The sequence below is a fragment of the Lagenorhynchus albirostris genome, chromosome 2 (assembly GCF_949774975.1).
Source record: "Lagenorhynchus albirostris chromosome 2, mLagAlb1.1, whole genome shotgun sequence".
In the NCBI taxonomy this organism is placed as follows: domain Eukaryota; kingdom Metazoa; phylum Chordata; class Mammalia; order Artiodactyla; family Delphinidae; genus Lagenorhynchus; species Lagenorhynchus albirostris.
This window is the reverse complement of record NC_083096.1, coordinates 98,266,367-98,288,730: the sequence shown is the minus strand read 5'-3', so window position 1 is coordinate 98,288,730 and position 22,364 is coordinate 98,266,367. Positions and strand designations below refer to the sequence as shown.

General features: G+C 36.4%; 2 protein-coding genes across 2 annotated transcripts in view; both read left to right on the top strand.

The window, feature by feature from the left end:
- SLC35A3 (solute carrier family 35 member A3) overlaps nucleotides 1-4,989 on the top strand; it is a 34,975-nt gene extending 29,986 nt beyond the window's left edge. Inside the window, exon 8 of the mRNA XM_060139514.1 lies at nucleotides 515-4,989. Within this exon, the coding sequence (XP_059995497.1) occupies nucleotides 515-605 (91 nt within the window). The 3' untranslated portion in view covers nucleotides 606-4,989. The remainder of the gene's footprint in view (nucleotides 1-514) is intronic.
- Nucleotides 4,990-13,083: 8,094 nt separating this feature from the next.
- MFSD14A (major facilitator superfamily domain containing 14A) overlaps nucleotides 13,084-22,364 on the top strand; it is a 38,574-nt gene continuing 29,293 nt past the window's right edge. Inside the window, exon 1 of the mRNA XM_060139510.1 lies at nucleotides 13,084-13,312. Within this exon, the coding sequence (XP_059995493.1) occupies nucleotides 13,229-13,312 (84 nt within the window). The 5' untranslated portion in view covers nucleotides 13,084-13,228. The remainder of the gene's footprint in view (nucleotides 13,313-22,364) is intronic.

Below are 22,364 nucleotides of genomic sequence, written 5' to 3'. Positions count from 1 at the left end.
ATATACATATATGTATAACTGAATAACTTTGCTGTATACCTGAAACTAACACAATATTGTAAATTAACTATACTTCGATTTTAAAAAATGGTTTTGAAAAAAGATGAAATACAACCTTTTATACATCTTTGCTTTGGGAGACTACAGTATAGCACAGTGGATGAAAGTGCAGGCTTGGCTCTAGAGTTAAACATACCTGAGTTTGAATTCTATCTCCCACTTCAAGCTGTGGGACTTTAAGCAAATTATTTAAATTCTCTAAACCTGTTTCCTCATATATAAACAAATGAGGACAGTGCTAGTCCTTCCTTATAAGGTTGTTGTGAGAACTAAATGAGATAATGCATGTAAAACACTTAGCTAAATATCTGGAATGTAGTAAGTACTCAGTATTTGTTAGCCATGTTACTGGAACATTTTGTCCCAAATTATATTTGTTTTTATAGTAAAGAAATATAACTTGTTTTGTTTTTAATCTGATTTTCTCTTTTTCATTTCTTCTTCATCTATTTAGTGTCTTTTTCCTTGGAGCCATCCTTGTAATAACAGCTACTTTCCTATATGGTTATGATCCTAAACCTGCAGGAAATCCCACTAAAGCATAGTGGTAATACTGTCTTTATCTGGTTTTTCACAATGGTGCACTAGGAATCTCAACATTAATCCTGCACAGAGGACTTCTACAGATTCTAAGAAAAAAATCATCATGCTGAATCTGATCATAATGTTCAAATGGTTTGAAAATATGAAAGTTTAAGGATAAAATATATGTATATGTAACAAAATGCCTATTGCATCAAGAAATCAAAACTTGAAAGTATTTCCAGGGATTAGAATAATTATTGGAGGAAACTTGAAATCTGAGTTTAAAAAGATTTTATGTTTTTGATTGCTGCAGAAATATCCTATGCATTCTTTGCAAGAGCACACAACAAATGTCAGACATCAATTTTGCAAATTAGATATATTTAATCTTATTAAATGTTTTTTATCTTACTCTTTCTGTACAGATATATCAAATAACATGGATATTCAAAGTTTGAAAATTATAATTACCTATAAAGCTGTGAAGAAATAGGATGATTTGAAAAACATTTTCATGTATCTCAGATTTTTATATTTATACAGAAGATTACTAAACAAAAGATTGCTATATGTTGCAAATGTTCAACTGCATAAAAATTGATAAAGTAACATTCTGGGTCTGATTTGTCAGACAATAAAATTCATATTTAAATTTAATGTAAAGAAATATACACATCTATTTCTCCATCTACATTTTAAGATCTTTTAGTGCTTCAGAACTGCTGGAAGCAAGCAATCCAGTTGTTCCTGTGCTAGATAGTAGCCAGTTACTTTTACACTAATGGAGTTTTGTCCTTAATCTCTTAATTGTATTTCTTTTCTGTAAATCAGATAAATCCTTAATATTACTTTAAAATAAATTTCTGTGTGTGTTAATTTCCATTAAAGTTTTAAAATGTAATTTAAATACTCATAATAATTTAAAATAATAATTATTGTCTAATGTCTCCATTTGGAGAATTTTGAACTATCAAAGCATATACTGTATAATAACTAGAGCATTTTTAGATGAATATTTTACTCATTGATCTGTAAAAACTTCTTTTAATGTACAACTGTTGACAAAACCAAAAAAATAGTAGTACAGATGTCAATAAATTGAGACCAAAATGACTTTTCTTGGAGACATTCCAGATTGCCATGATATTACATTATTTTAAATGGCACTGTAAGTATAAATTCAAGGCTGCTCAGAAGAACTTTCTAGGCCTCTCATAAACCCACCATTCCCAGGAATTCTCTGATGCATGTCTGGGAGAGGCAGCTGAATTCTGAATTCCCTTTCTGTGACCCTACAAAAGCTGCCAGGAAGGAGCCACAGCTTTGCTTTACAATAGTGGTTTCCTTTCCCTTTGATTAGCACTGGAGTTGAGATTGCAAATTACATGAGTTATTTAATAAATTGGTTCAGGGAGAGAAAATATAGCAGAAATGAACAGGTGGGCACAAATACTTTCTAAAATTGGAATATGGGTTTAATTTAATTATTGACTAGAGACAGAATTACCTATTATGTATAGGAATTTATTTTTTTCTTTCATACATTATATATTTTTAAAAGTCTCCTGTTCTAATAGTATAAATCTGTAAAAAATAAATATTTTTATATAATTCTAATGGATTTTGTTAAACAAAATTTGGCTGAAAAATACTATGTTACAAACTGTTGGCTATTGGCTAATTAGGACTGGCTGTGTTACTTTGCTGAGGCAAACCTAGCCTCTACAGGACAAAAGCCTAATATATTCCATACAGAGTTTTAAAAAATGCTTAAAATCACAAAGTATTTTAAATTGATCTGCTGGTGATTCCAAGTTGGCACCAAGCAAACTTTCTGGAACTCTGACTTATGACTTTCAGTGACCACCTTTTAGAGTATTTATTTAATAACTTTACCACAATTTGAGAATGGTGTTTTTAGACTGTAACAACATTCAGGCTTACATCTTATTACTTACTTCTAAGGGAAATCTAAATCCTATAGTGCACAGAATTCAAGACTAAATATAAAGATTTATGTTCAGCTCACACTGAAGTACTGGTTGGGTACTTATGTGTTAATTCAGTGTGCATTCATAATTAATTGTTAATTCAGGTTTAGTCTCAATTTTAACACTTCAAAAGATGATACAGCAAATTATTGGACATCAGACATGTTAGTTACAATAGTAATATATTTTCAGGTGTCCAAAATAACACAATTTTCAAGATTCCCACCAAAGTTTATAAAATATAATCAAGAGTTCTGAGAAAGGGCAAAATAGTCTATTTGCAAAGCAAACTTTTATTAGGCATAATTTATATTTTGCTTTTCTAGTAGGTTTGAAAACGTTATTAGAGATTTGGTTGTGTAGTTTGTGATTCATAAAGAAATAATCATATTTGAGAAGGTGGACCTGTATCCTAGATCATGTCATATATACAGATAATGCTGTTTTCTTCTGTGTGTGCTGTATATTTTGATGACCTCCAGAAGCCTTATTGTATCAATCTTTTATAATGATGACTCCTTGATTATTTAAATTCTTATACTTTTTAGAGTTTACATGTTACTACTTTGTTCATTATAAAAATGTGCTAACTCATGGGAGAAGAGTGCCAACTGATAGTTCTATAAAACTTAAGAATATGGTATTTTGGAAGAAAATTTTGAAATGCAACATGTAGATGTATCAACACAGTAATATTATCAATTCTATAATAAGTGATTTTTAGAGACATTGTAGACTACTTTTATGGTGGAAAATGTAGTTTAGAGATGCAAAACTTAAATGTTTACATCAATTTATATTGAATGTCACAATTTCATAGAAGGAAAGGTGGTTTGATATTTAAACTAGAATCTAAAGAGACAGAATCTGAGTGGAAATTAATTGACTTTGTGCTCAGTAGACTTAGTGTAATACAAACTATCCTTAAGAATTGATACACTTTTCCTACATATCAAATTATTAGACTTTTAAAATGTCATTGTATAGTCACCTGAGTTGTTTTGTTTTTAAAAACAGGGTTTAGCATCACTCATTTTATTTACACTTTCGTTGTCATAATATTTAATTACATATGAATGTATGCTCTACATAAGAAAGAGTTTATGAAAGTTATTTATGCTATATCGAAAGTCATCTTAAGGATCTCCCAGATATGTAGCATATTTAAAGTAATTATAGGACCAAAGAAAAAGCACCTTTATCAAAACCTGGTCCTATGTGCCTTGCTTTACCAAATACCTGACTTTTCTGGAGGACATTACTGTAATTCACAATTTTGGACACATAGGCAAAATTAGGATGTTTTAAGAATATAATTCAATTTTTTCATTGTTTCAACATTTCCTATTTAAATCCATTATCTAACAGAATATTAAAATAGGTATATTATACAAGTATTAGTGAACAGAACTTATTTAAATAAATTATGGTACTATTGCTCCATCATTGAAATTTTGAAACTTTAACAATTGTATATAATTGTCATTTTGGTTTTTTATTTCTTATTATAAGATATAATTTACTGTGATTTTTAAACTATTTTTTTAATGATTTGGATTCTGAATTTGTCTATATGTGTATTTCCTTTGTTTAGGAAGATTCTTTTGGGTTTGGGGCTGTGATTTGTATATTTAAATTTTTTATGGACATAATTCAAAGGAATCTGTAAATTGGTCTTTTGTTAAATGGCTTTTTAATTGATAAATTTCTCTTTGTCATTTTTTGGTATCCAGTTATTATCTATTCAGTAGATTTATGGAAATAGATTATTTTCATAACTATGTAAATTTTTTCCTATATTTCCTTGTTTCCCTGTTCACCTGTGCTTGACTTAACCATGAATTAGTTTCCTCTCTATATATCAAAAATGACTCACTGAGCCTTTCCCTACCTCTCTAGTTACCTTTATCATGTGTGTGATCTTCCTTTTTACTAGCCTATGCCTTAGAATGAAAGACTGGATTTTATTTAAACTCGTTAGAATTTCTCTACCTGTATGATGATACCAGTCTAAAATTTTTTTGCTTTAAATAAATTATCTCTTTGCTAGCCTCAAAGTTAAGAAATTACAGTAATCAGTATATATTTTTTTCATATTTGTTTTTTGGCTGCACCGCATGGCTTGGAGGATTTTAGTTCCCCAACCGGGGATCAAGCCTGTGCCCCCTGCAGTGGAAGCACGGAGTCCTAACCACTGGACCGCCAGGAAATTCCCAGTTTTCTTCATAATTTGAATATAATTGTTTCTATTGTGACTATCAATTCAATGCATAGAGATCAAATGATAAGCAATATAAAGGATTTTATTTCCACCTTTATTACTGAAGTAACCTTGTACAAAATGCTGTTTTAAAATGTTACTAAAATAATATCAGCATTAAAATGTATACCCTTCTTTGGTATCTTCTCAGAAGCACTAGCTGAAAATCTTTAAATATTTTTTTTGTAATACTTTCATTGAAAGTATATCAAAATCCTTGAATCCTGTGCTATGCAAATACACCTCATAATCTAAATCTTATAGATACCACTGCCGTTCAACACAGATAGTGACCAGTGTTAGTAATCATAATTGTCTTTCTTACTGTTCTTAAAAAGAGAATTTTTTCAAAGCAGGATTGATTACATACACATTCCAGAGGAGAAAATATCAGAGGAAATAAATTGCCGAATTTCAAATCCCAAAGATTTGAAATTGTACTATAGTAGAGTGTCTTGGTGACTATAAATTCAGAGGTTTCCCAAATTCACCTTCAGGTTCAATAATTCACTAGAAATAACTCACTGAAAGCTATTATAATCACATTTATTCCAGAGAAAGAATACAAGTTAGAACCAGCCAAAGGAAGAGACACATAGGGCAGAGTCTAGGAGGGGTCCAAACTCCAGTCATCCTTTCCAATTGTCCACTCCCTGTGGAGTCTTAGACAACGTTATATACTCTGGCCACAATTTATGATACTACACGCAAGTACTGCCAATCGGGAAAGTTCACCCATGCTTTGGTGTTCAGATTTTTACTGAAGTTTTATTACTTGGCATGATTGATAGATTCTTTGCACACATGGTTGAACTCACTCTCCAGCCCTGACCCTCCCTGGAGAACTAGCTGACATCAGGCTCTACGGGCTCATGTTAGCATAAATTATAAGATGTGATTTGAGGAGCCCAATATGAATAACAACGACACTCCTCTCACTGGGACCTCCTGATGATAAAGGCCAGAACTCTGGGTAAGGCCAAATTCCTTACACAGTGGCCATTCGTCTCTCATACACATTCTTCTGAACTGATGAGGATGACACAAGCAATGACAATTGTTTATGGAGACATTTATACATTGTCATTTTTAATTTCAGAAATTTTGTGAAATGATTCTGAACATGACTCAAGGGCAGAAAAACATAATCAGATACAGTGCTAAGTAGCATATGTAGTATTTATTTAGTTTTCAGTTCTGATATTTAATTACAATTTTATTAAATGTTGGAATACTTTAAAGACATTTAAAAATTAATTTATAAAATTTTAATCTGTGCTGTATATTAACATACAATTTTGAGCTAATTTTATTTATTTAGAAGATCTAATTGGCTTTTTTGACGATTCATGAATTGGGCAGCATCCCATCTAGCAACTAGAAGGGTGCTCCCTGAGCTAACTGTAAATTACCAGTAGCCATCACTTTAGTTTGGCTCATAATAGGCCTTCACTGTTAACTGACAGCTCCACATTTCCAGTCATCCTTTATTGGGGTTAAGTATCAGCCCTCCATTGGATCTAATCAGGTTTTTTCATTTATGCATTTATTTACATTTATTTAGGGTTTCTAATATGTTAAAAGTAACTTCTTTAAAACAAACAGTAATGATACTCCTTTGGGAATAGTTTACCTGAGATACACACGTTCATCCTTTTTTAACTTGAACTTACTGAGGATTTAAAAGAATAATGAATGCTGTTACAGTGTTTTGGGGTAATCATCTGAAAATTCACTCTAAAAAAATGTACTTTAAATGTAAAGTATTTAAAAGGTTTAGTTAAAATGTGTTAAATCAGACTTCACTTGTATATTTTAAACAAAATCTGTGGATGTGAGTTTATGTTTGTTCTTTTAAAAAACATTGTATATACAAAAACAATTTCTAATAATTGAGGGTTTAAGTTTTCTCCTTTAGGCTGAAGTTTTATTATGTTCCATTTTATTCTATTTTGCTTGGATAGTAAATACAGCAATTAAAAATTATGATGCTAAGTGCTTTTTCTAATATATGCAAGCTGCTTCAACAGGTTTTTAACGATAGCAACAGTAATATTTCTTGGATGCTAATAGGATTACAGAAAAGGACAGAGGTCAGTTTATGTTTCATTTTACGGCTGTTTCAGAATACTGCTATGAATTCTAAACTTTTAAAATCTGAAGCTTACTTTGGCTGTTATATATATATAATGCCCCAAATTTTCATTACTTTATATTTGTCTCCATTCACCTTAAAGGCCTTTTTGCCGCGCCGCACAGTTTGCGGAATGTTAGTTCCCTGACCAGGGATTGAACCTGGGTCTCGGCACTGAAAGCACGGGGTCCTAAGCATTGGACCGCCAGGGAATTCCCCTGTTTTTGCTTTTAATATTTCGTTTTTATACTGTTATTGCTGTTTTAATGACTTCAATCATGCTATGATTGTCAGCTTAGTTTTGAAAAATTCATGGGTCATCTCCGTTTACTCACAAAGTAAGCATTGTTAAAAGACCTTTTTTTTTAATTTAAATTTTCCCCAGCTTCTCATTTTGAAAAAATTTTAAAGTATATAAAAGTTGAAATAATAGTATACCCATTTGCCCTCCACCTGAATTCAACAATTAACATTTTGCCATACTAGCTTTATCAGGACACTTCTAAAAATATGGACATTTTTCTAATTAAATTCAATCCCATTATCGCACTTAAGAAAATTTAATTTTATTGTATCACCTACGTTCATATTCAGATATTTCCAGTTGTCTCAAAAAATGACCTTTTACAGGTTTTTTTGGCTTTGATCCAGGATTCAGATGAGGATCATACTTTCTATTTGATTGTCTCTTTTAGTCTAGAAGATCCTTCCCTGTACTCCAATGGCTTTTTTTTCCCCATGATGTGACTTTTTGAAGAGTGTAAGTCACTTGGCATCCATCCATGATCTGTCAATATCCTTGATTTGTTCCCTTTATTCTTTGCATTTCCTTCAAACTGAAAGTCTGTAGGTTTGATTAACTTCAGGTCAAATGTTTTGGGAAAGAATATTTCAGATTATCTTTTACGTTTTATATTGTATCACATTAGAAGACACATAATTCTAGATTGTCTCATTGATGATAATCATTCAGTCAAGGTGGTGACTAACAGATCTTTCCATTGTAAAGGTCATTTTCTCCCCTTAGTAATTAGTATTCTTTAGGGTAGTATTTTCTCTAATTTTCTTCTACATTTATTATATAGTTTCTATTCCTCTATTTTCAAAAGACTATTTTCCCTCCTTTCTTGTTCCCAAAGCCCTCTTTTTTTCCCCCAGATCACTGTCCTTAATCTTCAATGTAAACATTATAGCTAATTACAGTCACAGTTTTGTTGTTTTGTTTTGTTTTTCTGTTTGTTTTTTTAGCTGTGCCTCACGGCTTATGAGATCTTAGTTCCCTGACCAGGGGTCGAACCCAGGCCCTCAGCAGTGAGAGTGTGGAGTCCTAAACGCTGCATCTCCAGGGAATTCCCCAGTCACATTTCCTTTTGATGTTCATATTGTAAGCCAGTAGCCAGTGGAGGTCACTAGAAGCTAGCTTCTGTTCTGTTAGACATGACCACATTAGTCTCTGAGGTCCTCCTTGCTTCAGGTACAACAATATGTTCTAGACTTGCCTCGTACTTGTCCTGTTCCAAAGCTGGGGAATATCAGCTATTTCTCCAAGGAGCCCTATCTATTCCTTTTAGGGGGAATGGAATTTGAACTCCATTTACTTATGAGCCATATATCAGTGGGCAGAGCTAGGAAATAACATTTTTAAGAGTTCATGAATTTAAATCAATGTTTACAATTAAAAATTAGTATTACAAGCTTTTTTCTTATTTTATATTTGCCTCTCTTTTCTCTTACAGTGAAAATATTGGTTCTGAGTAACATTAGCATATTTGCTTATATGTTTTATTATATAGCTTATGTTTCAGCACTACAATACCAGTATTACTAATGGAAAACATATTGAATAAAATTTGCAGTTCTCTTTGTCCTTAGAATAGCCCACTGAGAGTACATGTTCAAAAGTTAATGTAAATTACTATTTTCTCTACATGGTTATGCTATCACTGTGATATAACTAGTTTAGTTTGTTTTTGTTTGTATTCAATTTCATATTTAATTTAAAAATTTTATTGCTTTTGAATACGTGAAGCATTTACATGGTTCAAGGTTAAAACTATATAAAAAGTATACTCAGATTAGCCAAGCTGCCATGCCTATGCCTCCAGCCCATTCCTAATCACCTCCTATAGATAATTATTTTCATTAGTTGCTAGTTTATCTTTCCTGTGTTTCTTTTAAAAAAATAAAGTGTGTACATTGCTATATTTATTGCATTTCACCATGTGGAGTGTGTTCCTTGCTTTTAAAATTTCTTTTTATGTTTAGAAAGGGTTTTCTGTTCTAGTGGTTACCTTTTTACTGATAACATTTTATGTAATGCCATAAAAGACCTCTTTTTGCTTGTTTAAGCTTCTACTATTTGCCGTTTTAAATGTTCTTTGACTCCCATCTAATTGCCTTTGTGACAACCAATGAACTTATTCTACTCCTTCCATCTTCTCATATTTTTTAGTTGCCTTATTTCTATTCGAAATGTTTTAGAACATATAACATTTACACACTATTTTTTCACCCTAGTCCCTGCATTTGTTATAAAATTAAATATATTTTAAGTATATTTAATACTCTTCACCAGTACTTTAGCTGAAGGCTCCCCAATCAACTCTTGGCTGGATGAAGCTCTTCTAGTAGAGTACTCAAGGAGGGCTTGTAAGTACAATATTCCTCAAGTTCTAGCATGTTTAAAATTTCTTCTAGAGCCTAGATACTTTAAGTACAGCTTGATGAACTATAAAATCTTTGGCTCACACTTTGAGTTTTTTTGAAAATGCTGCTCCATTGTTGTGTTGCTTGGTGTTATTGTCAAGAAATCTGGCACCATTTGATTTTTTTTCCCCCTTTGGAAAAAATATTAACTTTGTTTGTTGTTGTTGTTGTTTTTTCCTGGAGGCCCAGATAATTTTTTCCATGTCATTTTCTCTTTTTTTCCTTATAGCTGATTTATTCCTCTCCTCCATGTTCCTCATTTTCATGTGTATCTGTTCTCTCTTAGGAACCCTGTAATTTAGTTTTCATTTTTTAGATGATTTTACTATTTCAGTAAATTGCCTGAGTTTGATCAACTCTCATCTTCCTATTGAGTTTTTAACAGTTTGTTACATTCTTTCACATCTACAATTGCTCATTTAATGATATTTAATTCATATTGGAGTGATGTATATAGTTTTCCTCTGCTTCTTATTTTCTAGAGGGTAGTATTTTCTATTAATTTAAAAGTTTTCATTTTCTGTTTTCCTTTTATAGTAGCCTTTTATGGGGTTTTGGTGGCTTTTTCTGTCCCTCGTAAAACATGTAGGATTTTCTTGGATCAGCAAGAACAGATTGTTCTACAGAAGGAAGGGGTGAAAGAATGTAGGTGACTGTTTCATAGTTAAGGAGGCCCTCTTCTGTTTGTATGGTAAAGTGCAGTTTCTTTAATAAATGGCACATTTGGGGGGATTGGATTCTGCCATACAATCTTGTTTCTTTAGGAATATTTAGCTTCAGCCACTTGCCCTTCTCTCCAAGGGATTTCTCTCCCTTCCAAAGTGCCTCATGAAGTGTTCTCCTGAACTTTCCAAATACTGGTTCTTGCCTGTTTTCAAGCCTGATTATTCACCTTCTCATTAATTTTGGGAACTTCCAGGATCCTTCCAAATCACTCCATTTTGCTTATGTTAGCTAATGCTAGTTTCTGTTGACTATAACCAAAGAACCCTAACTGACACATCAACCTCTTAACTTAAAGTTTGTGAATCTTCACAACCCCAAATCACACAGAAAGCCACAAGTATATGCACAGTAAGTCTGTTACAAGAGTCATCTCTTGTTTACTATTGCAGCTCTTCTAGCACAATGCCTGGGACATTCTGGACATTCAATATATGCTAAATTTCTCTTATTACCTTTTTTACAACAGCACTTACACAATTTGTAATTATCTTCATTTTGTGTTTGTTTTATAACTCTGTCCCCCAGTATAATTAAGCTCTACGTACATAAATATCATCTATTGATGTATCTCCAGTGTCTAGTAAAACTGTGGCAGACACTTACAGGCACTCAAATTTTTTTTTTTTTTTTTTGCTGTACGCGGGCGTCTCACTGTTGTGGCCTCTCCCGTTGCGGAACACAGGCTCCAGACGCGCAGGCTCAGCGGCCATGGCTCACGGGCCTAGCCACTCTGCAGCATGTGGGATCTCCCCGGACCGGGGCACGAACCCGTGTCCCCTGCATCGGCAGGCGGACTCTCAACCACTGCACCACCAGGGAAGCCCTCAAATATTTTTTTGAATGACTAAACAATAATCAGTTGTTAAGGATGATAAAGCTGGTGCAGCTAGATGAAGTATGATTTTGAAAAAGGTCAGAGTAACCACACAATAAATGATCTTACCAGCCCTCTCTATCCATCCAAAACAAACTCCTGGGGATTTAACCATGAAATCTATCTCATCTTACTTTCTCTAAAGAACTTCAAGTCAGTTTCAGTAAGAGAATATTTTAAAACAAATGTTGAGTTTACTTATTGAGGAAACATGTAACTTGAATTATCAGGCTAAAATGCCTTTCTTCTCCCTTCCATGGAAATTGATTTGTTTTCTAGGTCTAGTCAGTTATCGAAATAGAAAATTCAATCAAATTTATTTTTTAACATTTTAAAATAATTTCAAGCTTACAGAAAAGTTGCAGTAATAGTACCAAGAACATACACTCCCTTTACCCTGTGTATTAGTTATCTATATAGCTGTGTGCCAAATTACCCCAAAGCTTAGTGGCTTAAAACGAGTACTTTTTATCTTACAGTTTCTGAGAGTCAGGAAACCAGGAGTGGCTTAGCTGGGCAGGCATTGCTCAGGGTTTCCTGAAGTTGCAGTCAGGATGTTGGCATGGGTTGCTATCAGCCAAAGCCTTGAGCAGGACTGGAGGACTGGCTTCCAAGATGACTCACTCATATCTGTTGGTGGAAGGCCTCAGTACAGGCTGCCTAAGTGTCCTCATGACATGGCGGCTGGTTTCCACTAGACTTGGGTCCTGAGTGAATGAAAAAGAGAAAGCTAGCGGGAAGATGCAGAGCCTTTTTATGACCTAGCCTAGGAAGTCAGATACGTCACTTCTACAATATCCTATTAGATAACAGAGCCACTAAGCCCAGCCCACACTCCGGAGAAGGGGAATTAGACTCCTCCTCTTCCAGAAGAGAATATCACTGAATTTGTGAAGATATCTTAAAACCACCACACAGAAATTCACTATTTTTTTTATCACCTTGCCATTTTGCTTTATCACTCTCAACCCCCTCCTCTCACATACATACATGCTATTTCCTAACCATTTTAGAGTAGGTAGCATGCATCACATTCCTTCACTCCTTAAGACTCCGGTGTATATTTCTTAAGGAAAAGGATATTCTCTTACATAACACAGTAATCGCACATTTAACATCGTGATACTTTAATTTGAAGTCCATATTCCACTTGTGACAACTGTTAATTAACAGCGTTAATTAACAACGTTAATTTTTAAACAACACGGTAAAACAGGTAGTGGCCTAGACTATGTAAATTTTTATTGGCAGGGATTAGAGAAAAGATCCTGCCTGGGGCCAGGGAGCTCCTGGAAACAGGCGGGCTTCAGCTGAGCTCCAGGCTTTCTCTACCCCCGCCCCCGGCACCAGAAGGACAAAAGACTAGGAAAACTCAGTTTATCTTTACTCCTTCAGTCACCCACTATTTCTGTAAAACTATTTCAACCGTTTCCTTCGGTTCCGGTGTTGGTTAGAACACAGTTGGAGACAGCCCTCATAGTTGAGGACACCTGGTTAAAATTCCAGTGCAACCGTTTATCAGCTGTACTTCCACTAGTAGGTAACTTTTAGAAACTTAAATTCTTCCTCTGTTTAGGGGATCTATAACCGTCCCCAGCGCCCAGGGCTGCGGTGAGGGCTGAGCGAGCTGGTGAACGGAGAGCACACGGATCTCTCCACACGCCGCTTCCTCCACCGGCTGCCTCGAACGCGCGCCGCCCGCTTCCTTCCGGGCTTCCCTTCGCGGGCGCAGACTGCCCAGCGGCTGAGCGGGCGGGGCGCGTCACGTGGGCGGGGCGGGCTGGTCGACCGATCGCACGATGTGACGCGCCGCCGGAGGCAGGCCGGGCCTTCAAGATGGCGGCGGGCGCCCCGAGCGGCTCGGCCCGGCAGTAGTGGCGGGACGGCACTCGCCGCTGGGGCCGGCCGCCCCGGGAGTGGCTGCAGCAACGCCAGGAATCGAGGATGGTAAAATGACCCAGGGGAAGAAGAAGAAACGGGCCGCGAACCGCAGTATCATGCTGGCCAAGAAAATCATCATTAAGGACGGAGGCACGGTGAGCTGGGGTACCGCGCCGGGTAGGGTCTTCTGGGGCCCGGATCTCTTTCTGCCCCTAACGCTGACGCCTGCAGCCGCCCCCGACTGCCCCTGCCCTCCCTCACCCCTCCCGCGGTGCCGGTGTCTCGGGCTCCCGGGCCCCCAGTGCCTGTGCTCCAGGGGCTTTCCTCCCTCGCCCTGGCCTGCGGCCTCCGGGGCCCGTCCTCTCGAATGGAGAAGCCGCCCGCCTCTCCCGCACCTGCCACCCTTTCCTTTGGCCGCCCCTGGAGGCCCTGCGGCCTTGAGCCCACGAGTGCCTCAGCCGCGGGGAGGAATCGACGCCGGGCTCCGCTGCCGGCCGGTCCGCCGGGTCGTAGCTGGTTCCGCCGTCCCCTTCGCCTCCGCAGCCTCGCCTGCGCCGTCCAGGCCCCGCGAGGCCGTGGCCGCGCTCTGGAAGCGGCCGGGAGCAATCCCTGCCCTCCCATATGCTGCTAACCGGGTGGCATCTGGCGCGGCGACCCCACTGGGGCCCCGTAGTGCGCTCGCTCCCTTCTTCCACGGCGTTCTGGGTCAGTGCTCCTGCTCTTGGCTGCTTCCAGTACGGTAAACACTGTCAGAAGGTGGGCTTTGCTCCTCACTTCCCGCAGTCTGGAGCGTGACGGAGGACACCTGGGGCCTAGACTTCAATCTGCTAGTTTTCAAAGAAGAGTCATCACCCTGTTGTTTTAAAATCACCTGGTGTATTTTAAAACAAAAAATACTAGGTAGAGTTGATCATGGCCTGAGGATTGGAAGACCTTTGAAAGGAAGACAGATTGAGGGCAAGGAAAAAAATTTTGCTTTTTAGAAACAGTTGTCATCACAGTCAACTTTATGCGTTGTGCTGTTAACCGGCAGGGGACGTAGGCCTTTTAATTGACAATAACTCGCCTATACTTTTTTTTTTAGCTGAAAATTCTCCGTTGCTACACTCTCTGGTCTTTGTTGCATTCTTTGATATCACGTTCCGAAATAGAATGCAAAGGTGAAATACATACTTCACTTTTCCTAGAAATGGTTCCTTTTTTCCATATTTGTTTGTGTTTTGTTGGAGCCCTCAGCTACTAGCATAGTGCTAAATATGTAATTAGGTCGCCATTGAGGATTTGCTAAATTCATTTGAAATCAGAGACAACTTTCTTTTGACATTTCAGAATACGGCCCAGTTAGTTATGCTAAAATTTAGAAAGCTTGGGACATATGTAGCAATTTCAGAATATACTTTTAGTTAACTGTCAAATCCATAGATGTCATAGCTTTGACATTTGGTGAAAAAAGAAACTTTGAAATTCAAGTCTTCAGATCTTTTTGTTGTATTTAATTTATTATTTAATTAATTAAAACATTATTTTGATTAAGTCAGTTATGAATTGTCATGGCTCTTTTGACCAAGTTGGTTAGAACTACTATGTGGGGAGAGAAATAGCTTGAAAGAATACTGGTTGCCTTTGTCAATCATAGGGATTTGATATTTTAAGTTCATCTACAATCTAAAAATTGAAGCATCAAAGAATTGTATTTTGTAAAAGCAAGTGATATTTAAGATTAGTAATTTTTAAAATGAATTTATTTATTTATTTTTGGCTGCATTGGGTCTTCATTGCAGCGCTCGGGCTTTCTCTAGTTGTGGCGAGTGGGGGCTACTCTTCCGTTGCGGTGCACGGGCTTCTCATTGCGTGGCTTCTCTTGTTGCAGAGCAGGGGCTCTAGGCGCGCGGGCTTCAGTAGTTGTGGCTCGCGGGCTCAGTAGTTGTGGCTCGCGGGCTCAGTAGTTGTGGCTCGCAGGCCCTAGAGTGCAGGCTCAGTAGCTGTGGCGCACGGGCTTAGCTGCTCCGCGGCATGTGGGATCTTCACGGACCAGGGCTCGAACCCATGTCTCTTGTATTGGCAGGCGGATTCTTAACCACTGCGCCACCAGGGAAGCTCCTAGTATTATTATTATTATTTTTTTTTATAAAAGATAAGAATGAAGCTGTTTTCAAGAAACACACCTTTTACCTTGTAAAGTTCAGTTTTGTTACCTCTGACTTTTTAAATTTCGCTTTATAGCAATTAAATCCTGGGCGATTTGGAAGAGGATTTTTTTTTTTTTATCTTGATATTTACTGAAGTTGTAGTGAATTCATAGCTTGCTTTTGGACACAAAATACAGTTTTTACCCCATCATAAAATAAATGAAAGCTTCTTTTGAGGGATGTGGGCATGGGGGTATTATCATTTATCATCTTTGTACACTTATGCTGAACTTTCCATTCTAAGAGCACTGGACACCTCTTTAGAATAGGGACTTTGTTTACGCATCTTTTAATCCTACAGGGCCTACTATGTGAATTTAAAGTGATAAAAACACATTTAAAGTGATTTTTAAAAATGTGTCTAGTAGCACATTCTTAAGATGATTTTTTTTTGCGGTACGCGGGGCTCTCATTGTTGCAGCCTCTCCCGTTGTGGAGCACAGGCTCCGGACGCACAGGTTCAGCGGCCATGGCTCATGGGCCCGCTCACGGGCCCAGCCGCTCCGCGGCATGTGGGATCTTCCCGGACCGGGGCACGAACCCGTGTCGCCTGCATTAGCAGGCGGACTCTCAACCACTGCGCCACCAGGGAAGCCCTTAAGATGATTTTTTAGTGTAATTTTATTTATTCCCATATATAATCAGGAGATATTTATATTTCTAGAAGTGCCAGGGTAATATTTTGCAGTATTTGTATTTTAATCTACTCTAGCTGTAAGTGAAATGATAGTAGTCATAATTATTATAGTCATAAAAATAGTTTTAAAATGACATTTACTTCTCTACCTCTCTACTTAAAAATTGGTCAGACTACTGTTATGAACATCCATGTGTCTAAGGCTATATGGTCATACATGACAGGCTCTGAACAGTATTTCACATCCCTGGCCAATGGTACTGACCTGATCCCCTTCCATTTTCTTCCTAGTGTTCAACAATGTTAAGATTATTTTGCTTTGTCCTTCTGCTAATGGCATCTTTGTAAGCTTGATCAACCAGTTGTAATATTCATAAACAAAATTAGTAATGAGCTGTTAATTTGTCAAAAGCTTAGCACATACCTATTGTAGTTTTTAACAGTTTTGAAGAAGTGAACCCTTCTAAGCGAACCAGGTTAATCATAAGTAACTAAATGTTTTTTTCTTGAAATTGTATTTCAGTTGGCGCTGAAGCCAGGGTAAGGCTGACTATTATGTTGTTCATTTGAGTAGTACACAATTAAGATAAATTACGTGAAGGTGTGTGATTCTGTATCAGGAATTCTTAACTTGGGTCTGTTCACCCTGAAGTTGTTTGCAAAATTTTCTTTGACTACACATTTTTCTAGGGAGATTCCACAAAAGGATCCATATTTCCTGAAAGTTTAAGAACAGTTGTTCTATATGAAAACAACATAAGTAACTAAAGAATAGTTTCACAGGTTAAATTCAATAAATATTTACTTAATCATCTACTTACACCATTTTACTGATGAAAGTAGCTGTGACATTATTGGTGATTTTGCTTTTTGAAGCATCAGCACATAGGATTACAGTGTTTAATTATGTTTTAATGTATGTAACATTTTGCTACATCTCTTATTCATTGCAGACCATTTAGGACAGTTGAATTGAAAGTGCATTCTGACATTTTAGAATATTTCGGGTTTTGTTGTTAAATCATTACCATGTATTAGCAGATAGCTTATAAGTATTCTTGGTAGAGGCTAAGAGCCAAAGAATTACTTACACGAGTTATTTGTATTATCAAAGATAGAATTTTCCTTATGATTTTTTAAAGTTTTCTTTGTTTTGTATTGTGATCTTTATTGTTTTGTGAATACAGTTGTGAGTCTGCGTCTCTGACAAAGTGAAAAATGTCCATTTTTTTCACAAGTGAATTGGTAAAATGACTTTAAAAATTAGATAGAAAGCAAGGCATATGTGTATTGCTTTATTGGAAGTACCTAAAAAAAGTAAAATTGGCATTTCAGATATGCCCAGAGATGCAGAGCACCAGATACTTATTCCTGATATCTCTGATTTTAATCAGAATAAGTAGGAGTCAAAAATCATTTCAAATGTCTGGACCTAAGCTCTGATCATTTGCACTCTTCACCTGCTAGGATGGCTGAAGGAGTTGCAGAATAGCTCTTTGTAGCCCCCAGAGAGCAGCCTCTGGTTCCTAGAGTGCAAGCCATGAAGAGGGCCATGGTACCTTTCAAAAAGCAGCTGTTCTTTGAAATCAGTAGAGCATGCCTAGAAACATCAGGATGTATATATGTCCTTGGCAAGCTTGTGGCAGGCAGAACCATGAATGACTTACCTCCTTACCTCCTTGAGTCAACATTTGCTTTAGGTTAGTGTGTTTGAGGGTAAATTAGTAAACAGTTTTCTCAGTTTATATTTCCAGTTTGTCTTACTATAGTTTGAAGACCTGCTTTCCAATATCATCTGTGGAAATTCACTTACGGTTGAAGTGTTGAAGTTAAGTAAAAAGAATAGCTTTTCTCAAGTATCATTCTGATAAGTATATATGATTTAAATTTTTCAGTTATTTAAAAGCTTGAGTTGTCTTTTGGCATTTTTTTGAATTAGAAGTGTCAATTAAAGTAACAGGTGACCATTTCAGCCAGGGCGCATCAAGATCCCTGAAATGGGTTTATTTCTTTCAGAGCCAGATATAGTAGCTTATTCTTAATAATAGGTCTACTTTCTCAATAGTGTATAAATACAGTTATGAATTCTACCACAGGAAATACTTCTTAGGGAGTCTTTTTAAAACAAGAGGTGGTCTATATTTTATCATTTAGCTCTATAAATTGAGTAATTAGAGATTACCCTAAGACCGGTCTTGAGCTTAGGCTCCGTCTTAGACTTTGGTGACAGTTTGATTTTTGTGTTGATGGGGCTTTTTAAATTTTATTTTACCTTTTTAGTGAGTTTAGTTTGTAGTCATATGAACTGTGTAACCAATTCGGTGTTCATGGGGATAAGCACTTAACGTAATGATTTAACAGTCAGCCGCATATTTTCCCCTCAAGAATGGAGAGGGATGCAATAGATTGTCATGTTACTTATCTTTTCAAAATTTACCTCAAAGCAGTACAATCTCAAGCTGTAAGCCTTCTTTATTTTTTTAAGAGTAAAACTTGATCTCACTATACTGTTTTTTTTTTGTTGTTGTTGTTGTTTTTGTGGTACAAGGGCCTCTCGCCGCTGTGGCCTCTCCCGCCGCGGAGCACAGGCTCCGGATGCGCAGGCTCCGCTGCATGTGGGATCTTCCCGGACCAGTGTATGAATTCGTGTCCCCTGCATCGGCAGGCGGACCCCTAACCACTGCGCCACCAGGGAAGCCCCTCACTATACTCTTGTTGAATATTTATAGGAAGTGTATTCCACTCTGTTTAGGGGCAGTCTAACCAATACCTCTTCACTTCTGTAATATACAAATATTGAATATCTCTTTTAAATTGATCCATAATGTATCCATAAAATAATTCTGAAGTCTCGCTGCAAATTAAGCCAAAGTGACTTAATTAGTATAATGGTGTCTCTACATGTTTATGGTGATTCATACTTTCAGGATATAAAGGATCAGTTTTCTTTTTGTTCACAAATGTAGTAAACCTTGCCTTGCCTGATTAAGGTCATAGAAAATAAGAAAACACCAGCTGACTTTGTGAGAGAGGAAACATGATGCCAAATACTAGTAGTAAAGCCTTATTTCCTCCAGTTATTCCATAATGTGTCAGGATCCCAGGAAAGCAGCTCTGTAGTTACGGTATTCTCTATAGAAATTTTTGTTTTAGTGTTCTTCCATGAAAAGCTCCAGGTCTTAGATGTCTATAATTAAGAATCTTTGTCTTTTTTTTGTGTAAGACTTTTACATTAAATTATTTTAGTAAACTTAGTTATATATTGTTCAGAGAAAATTCAGTGTTTCTTTCTGAAGATTTATTTTATCCTCATTCTCGATTGATAACTTGTCAGTATTAAATTCTAAGTTCAAAATTATTCTCCTTTATACCTTAATATTTTCGTTGTGTTTTTTATTTCCCCAACTTTTATTTTGAGAATTTTCAAAACTACAGAAAAGTTGCAAGAATAGCATAATATCTATTTGCCCATCCCATAGATTTGTGATTCAGCAATTGTTTAACATTTTGCCACATTTGATTTTCCTTTCTCTATATATATTTTTTCATTTTTTTCTGAACCATTTGAGTTAGTAGTAGACATCATGACACTTTATCCCTAGAACATTCAGGATGCATCACCTAAGAATAAGGATATTCTCCCACATAACCACAATATAATCATTATATTCAGAAAATTTAACACTGATACAATAATATTGTGTAATATATAGGCCAGTCACATTTCCCCAATTTTCCCAATAACGTCCTTTATAGTCTTTTTTTGGATGCAGAATTTAATTATTACATTTAGTTGCCATGTCTCTTCTGTCTAGAATAGCTTTTTGTTTATTTTTGATAATATTGACATTTTTAATAGTCTAAGCCTTTGTTTTGAAGAATGATCCTCAGTTTGGCTTATTCTCATGGTTTACTCACATGATAACATTCTATTTAATAAAAAGGATTGTAATGCCCAGTTACTGGTGGAATTACTTCTTTCTCCTGGCCAACAACCCATGTAAGTCCCTGATTCATTGATAGGAATATAACATAAGTTATTAAAGTCCATATTCCCCACAATAACTGCTGGATTCATAAACTCATATTGATTGGACAATCATGGATGTGGAATTTGAGAGTTAGATGAGGATTTAGGTAAGAAATTAATAGTTTACCCCTAACTGCTAAGAGAGGTAAAGTGACTTAAGTCATTTAACAGCTACTGACTCTCATGACAAGGGTTATCAGTCAGTCCATGAGCATGAAATACCCTTTCTATACTAGGCATTGAGCTATGCATTGCGATACTAAGATGGTTAAGATTGGATCCCTACTCTTAAGTAACAGTCTGTGGTAATATATGCAGTGTAACCACTGCAACGAGTGTAGCTCCAGACTTGGGTGGGCTTTGCAGTTGCCTGGATTGACTGATCCATCTCTTATATGCTGTATTGGACTGTAAAATGGAGATAACAGTATCTAACTTGAAAGGTTAGAAGGGGTAAATAAGATTATGAATTTAAATCATTCTAAGTCTTTAGTGATTTTTTTATTATTTTAATCTCATGTATGTGTACAGTAAACCCATGTGATAGATGATACAGTAGCAGACAATAAGAGTATAGAGGAGGGAGTTAATAGGGGAAGTTGCAAATTTAATTAATGAATATATTGCCCTTTTAACAATATTTAAATACAGTAACCATATACTGAATGCCTAAAGTGATAGGTAGAGGAGACTTACAGAGTAATTCATTTCAGTTCTGCAAACACTTATTAAACCCTTTTGTGCTATGCATGTACCACATGCTCCAGATTGTAGAAGAATAAAGCATAGGGCCTGCCTCAGAGAGCGTGAGCTTGAAAAAGGTAAATTTAAGTTAAATAAAATGAAATAGGTACTTTACAAAACAAAATATAACTTTGTAAAAGTTATCTAGTGTTATAGAAGACTAAATAAGTAGATTTTTAAAAGGCTTAGCCAAAAGCCTAGATGATGAAACCAAATATGTTAGCAATGGAAAGTATGCTTTGGGAAATGGAATTAGATTGGAGGGTGGAGGTGGGGTTAAAGGAGATTGTCCCTGACTTCTGAGCTTGAAGTTAGAGGTGACTGCCATGGAATCATCTCTCATGCCTCCATAAGAGGGAAATTACTCAGCTGAATGGACTTTTGGCATAGTAATTATTACGCTTTTAGGCGGAATATCTTGGCATTTGGGGTTGGGTACGTATTAGTTTATGTTCAAATTTGTCTCCTTCAGAATTTTCCACTGTGTACCTCTTAATTCTTTTGAGAATCTTCAAATGTCATATGTTGATATGATCTCATTATGCTGAACTTTCTACTCTTGATGCTGTAAACCACGCACTGGTCAAATATTTGCCCCCTACCTGTCTGTTAACCCTCTTCCTTTAGTCTTTCTGCCCAGGCCATGACCCTTGTATTCTTCCCAAATTGTCCTGGAATTTTGATTATGGATCGGTATTCCGTTAAAACTTAACATCAAAAGTCCTGCCTAGAAGTTTCTGTAATTCCAGATTAGTAAAATATTTTAAAAATTTGTCAGTTTTATTAAGATCTTGTATTACTTTTGAATTCATTTAAAACAGGATAGATGACTATGGATATAATACAACTCTCAAAATTACTAGTACCTTAGGGCAAGCAGCTGTCTCTCTCCCTGCCCTGCCTTAACACACACACGCACACACGCACACACACACACACACACACACACACACACACACACACTTTTATTCCCCCAACTCTGGGAAATATGAGAGAATGGCTTAGGAGGGACAAGCATATGCAACTACCTATCTTTTACATAGTTTTTCTCTTAGATAAGTAAAACATTTTCCTCTTATTTATTTATTTTAAAAAAATATTTTATTTTTATTTATTTTTTAATAGATCTTTATTGGAGTATAATTGCTTCACAATACTGTGTTAGTTTCTGTTGCACAACAAAGCGAATCAGCCATATGCATACATATGTCCCCATATCTCCTTCCTCTTGAGCCTCCCTTCCATCCTCCGTATCCCACCCCGTAGGTTATCGCAAAGCGCCGAGTCCATCTCCCTGTGCTATGCTGCTGCTTCCCACCAGCCAACTATTTTACATTCAGTAGTGTATATATGTTGATGCTACTCACTTTGCACCAGCTTTGCCCTCCCACCCCATTTCCTCAAGTCCATTTTCTGTGTCTACCTCTTTATTCCTGCCCTGCAACTAGGTTCATCAGTACCTTTTTTTTTTTTTAGATTCCATATATATGCGTTAGCATACGGTATTTGTTTTTCTCTTTCTGACTTATTTCATTCTGTATGAGACTCTAGGTCCATCCACCTCACTACAAATAACTCAATTTCATTTCTTTTTATGGCTGAGAAAT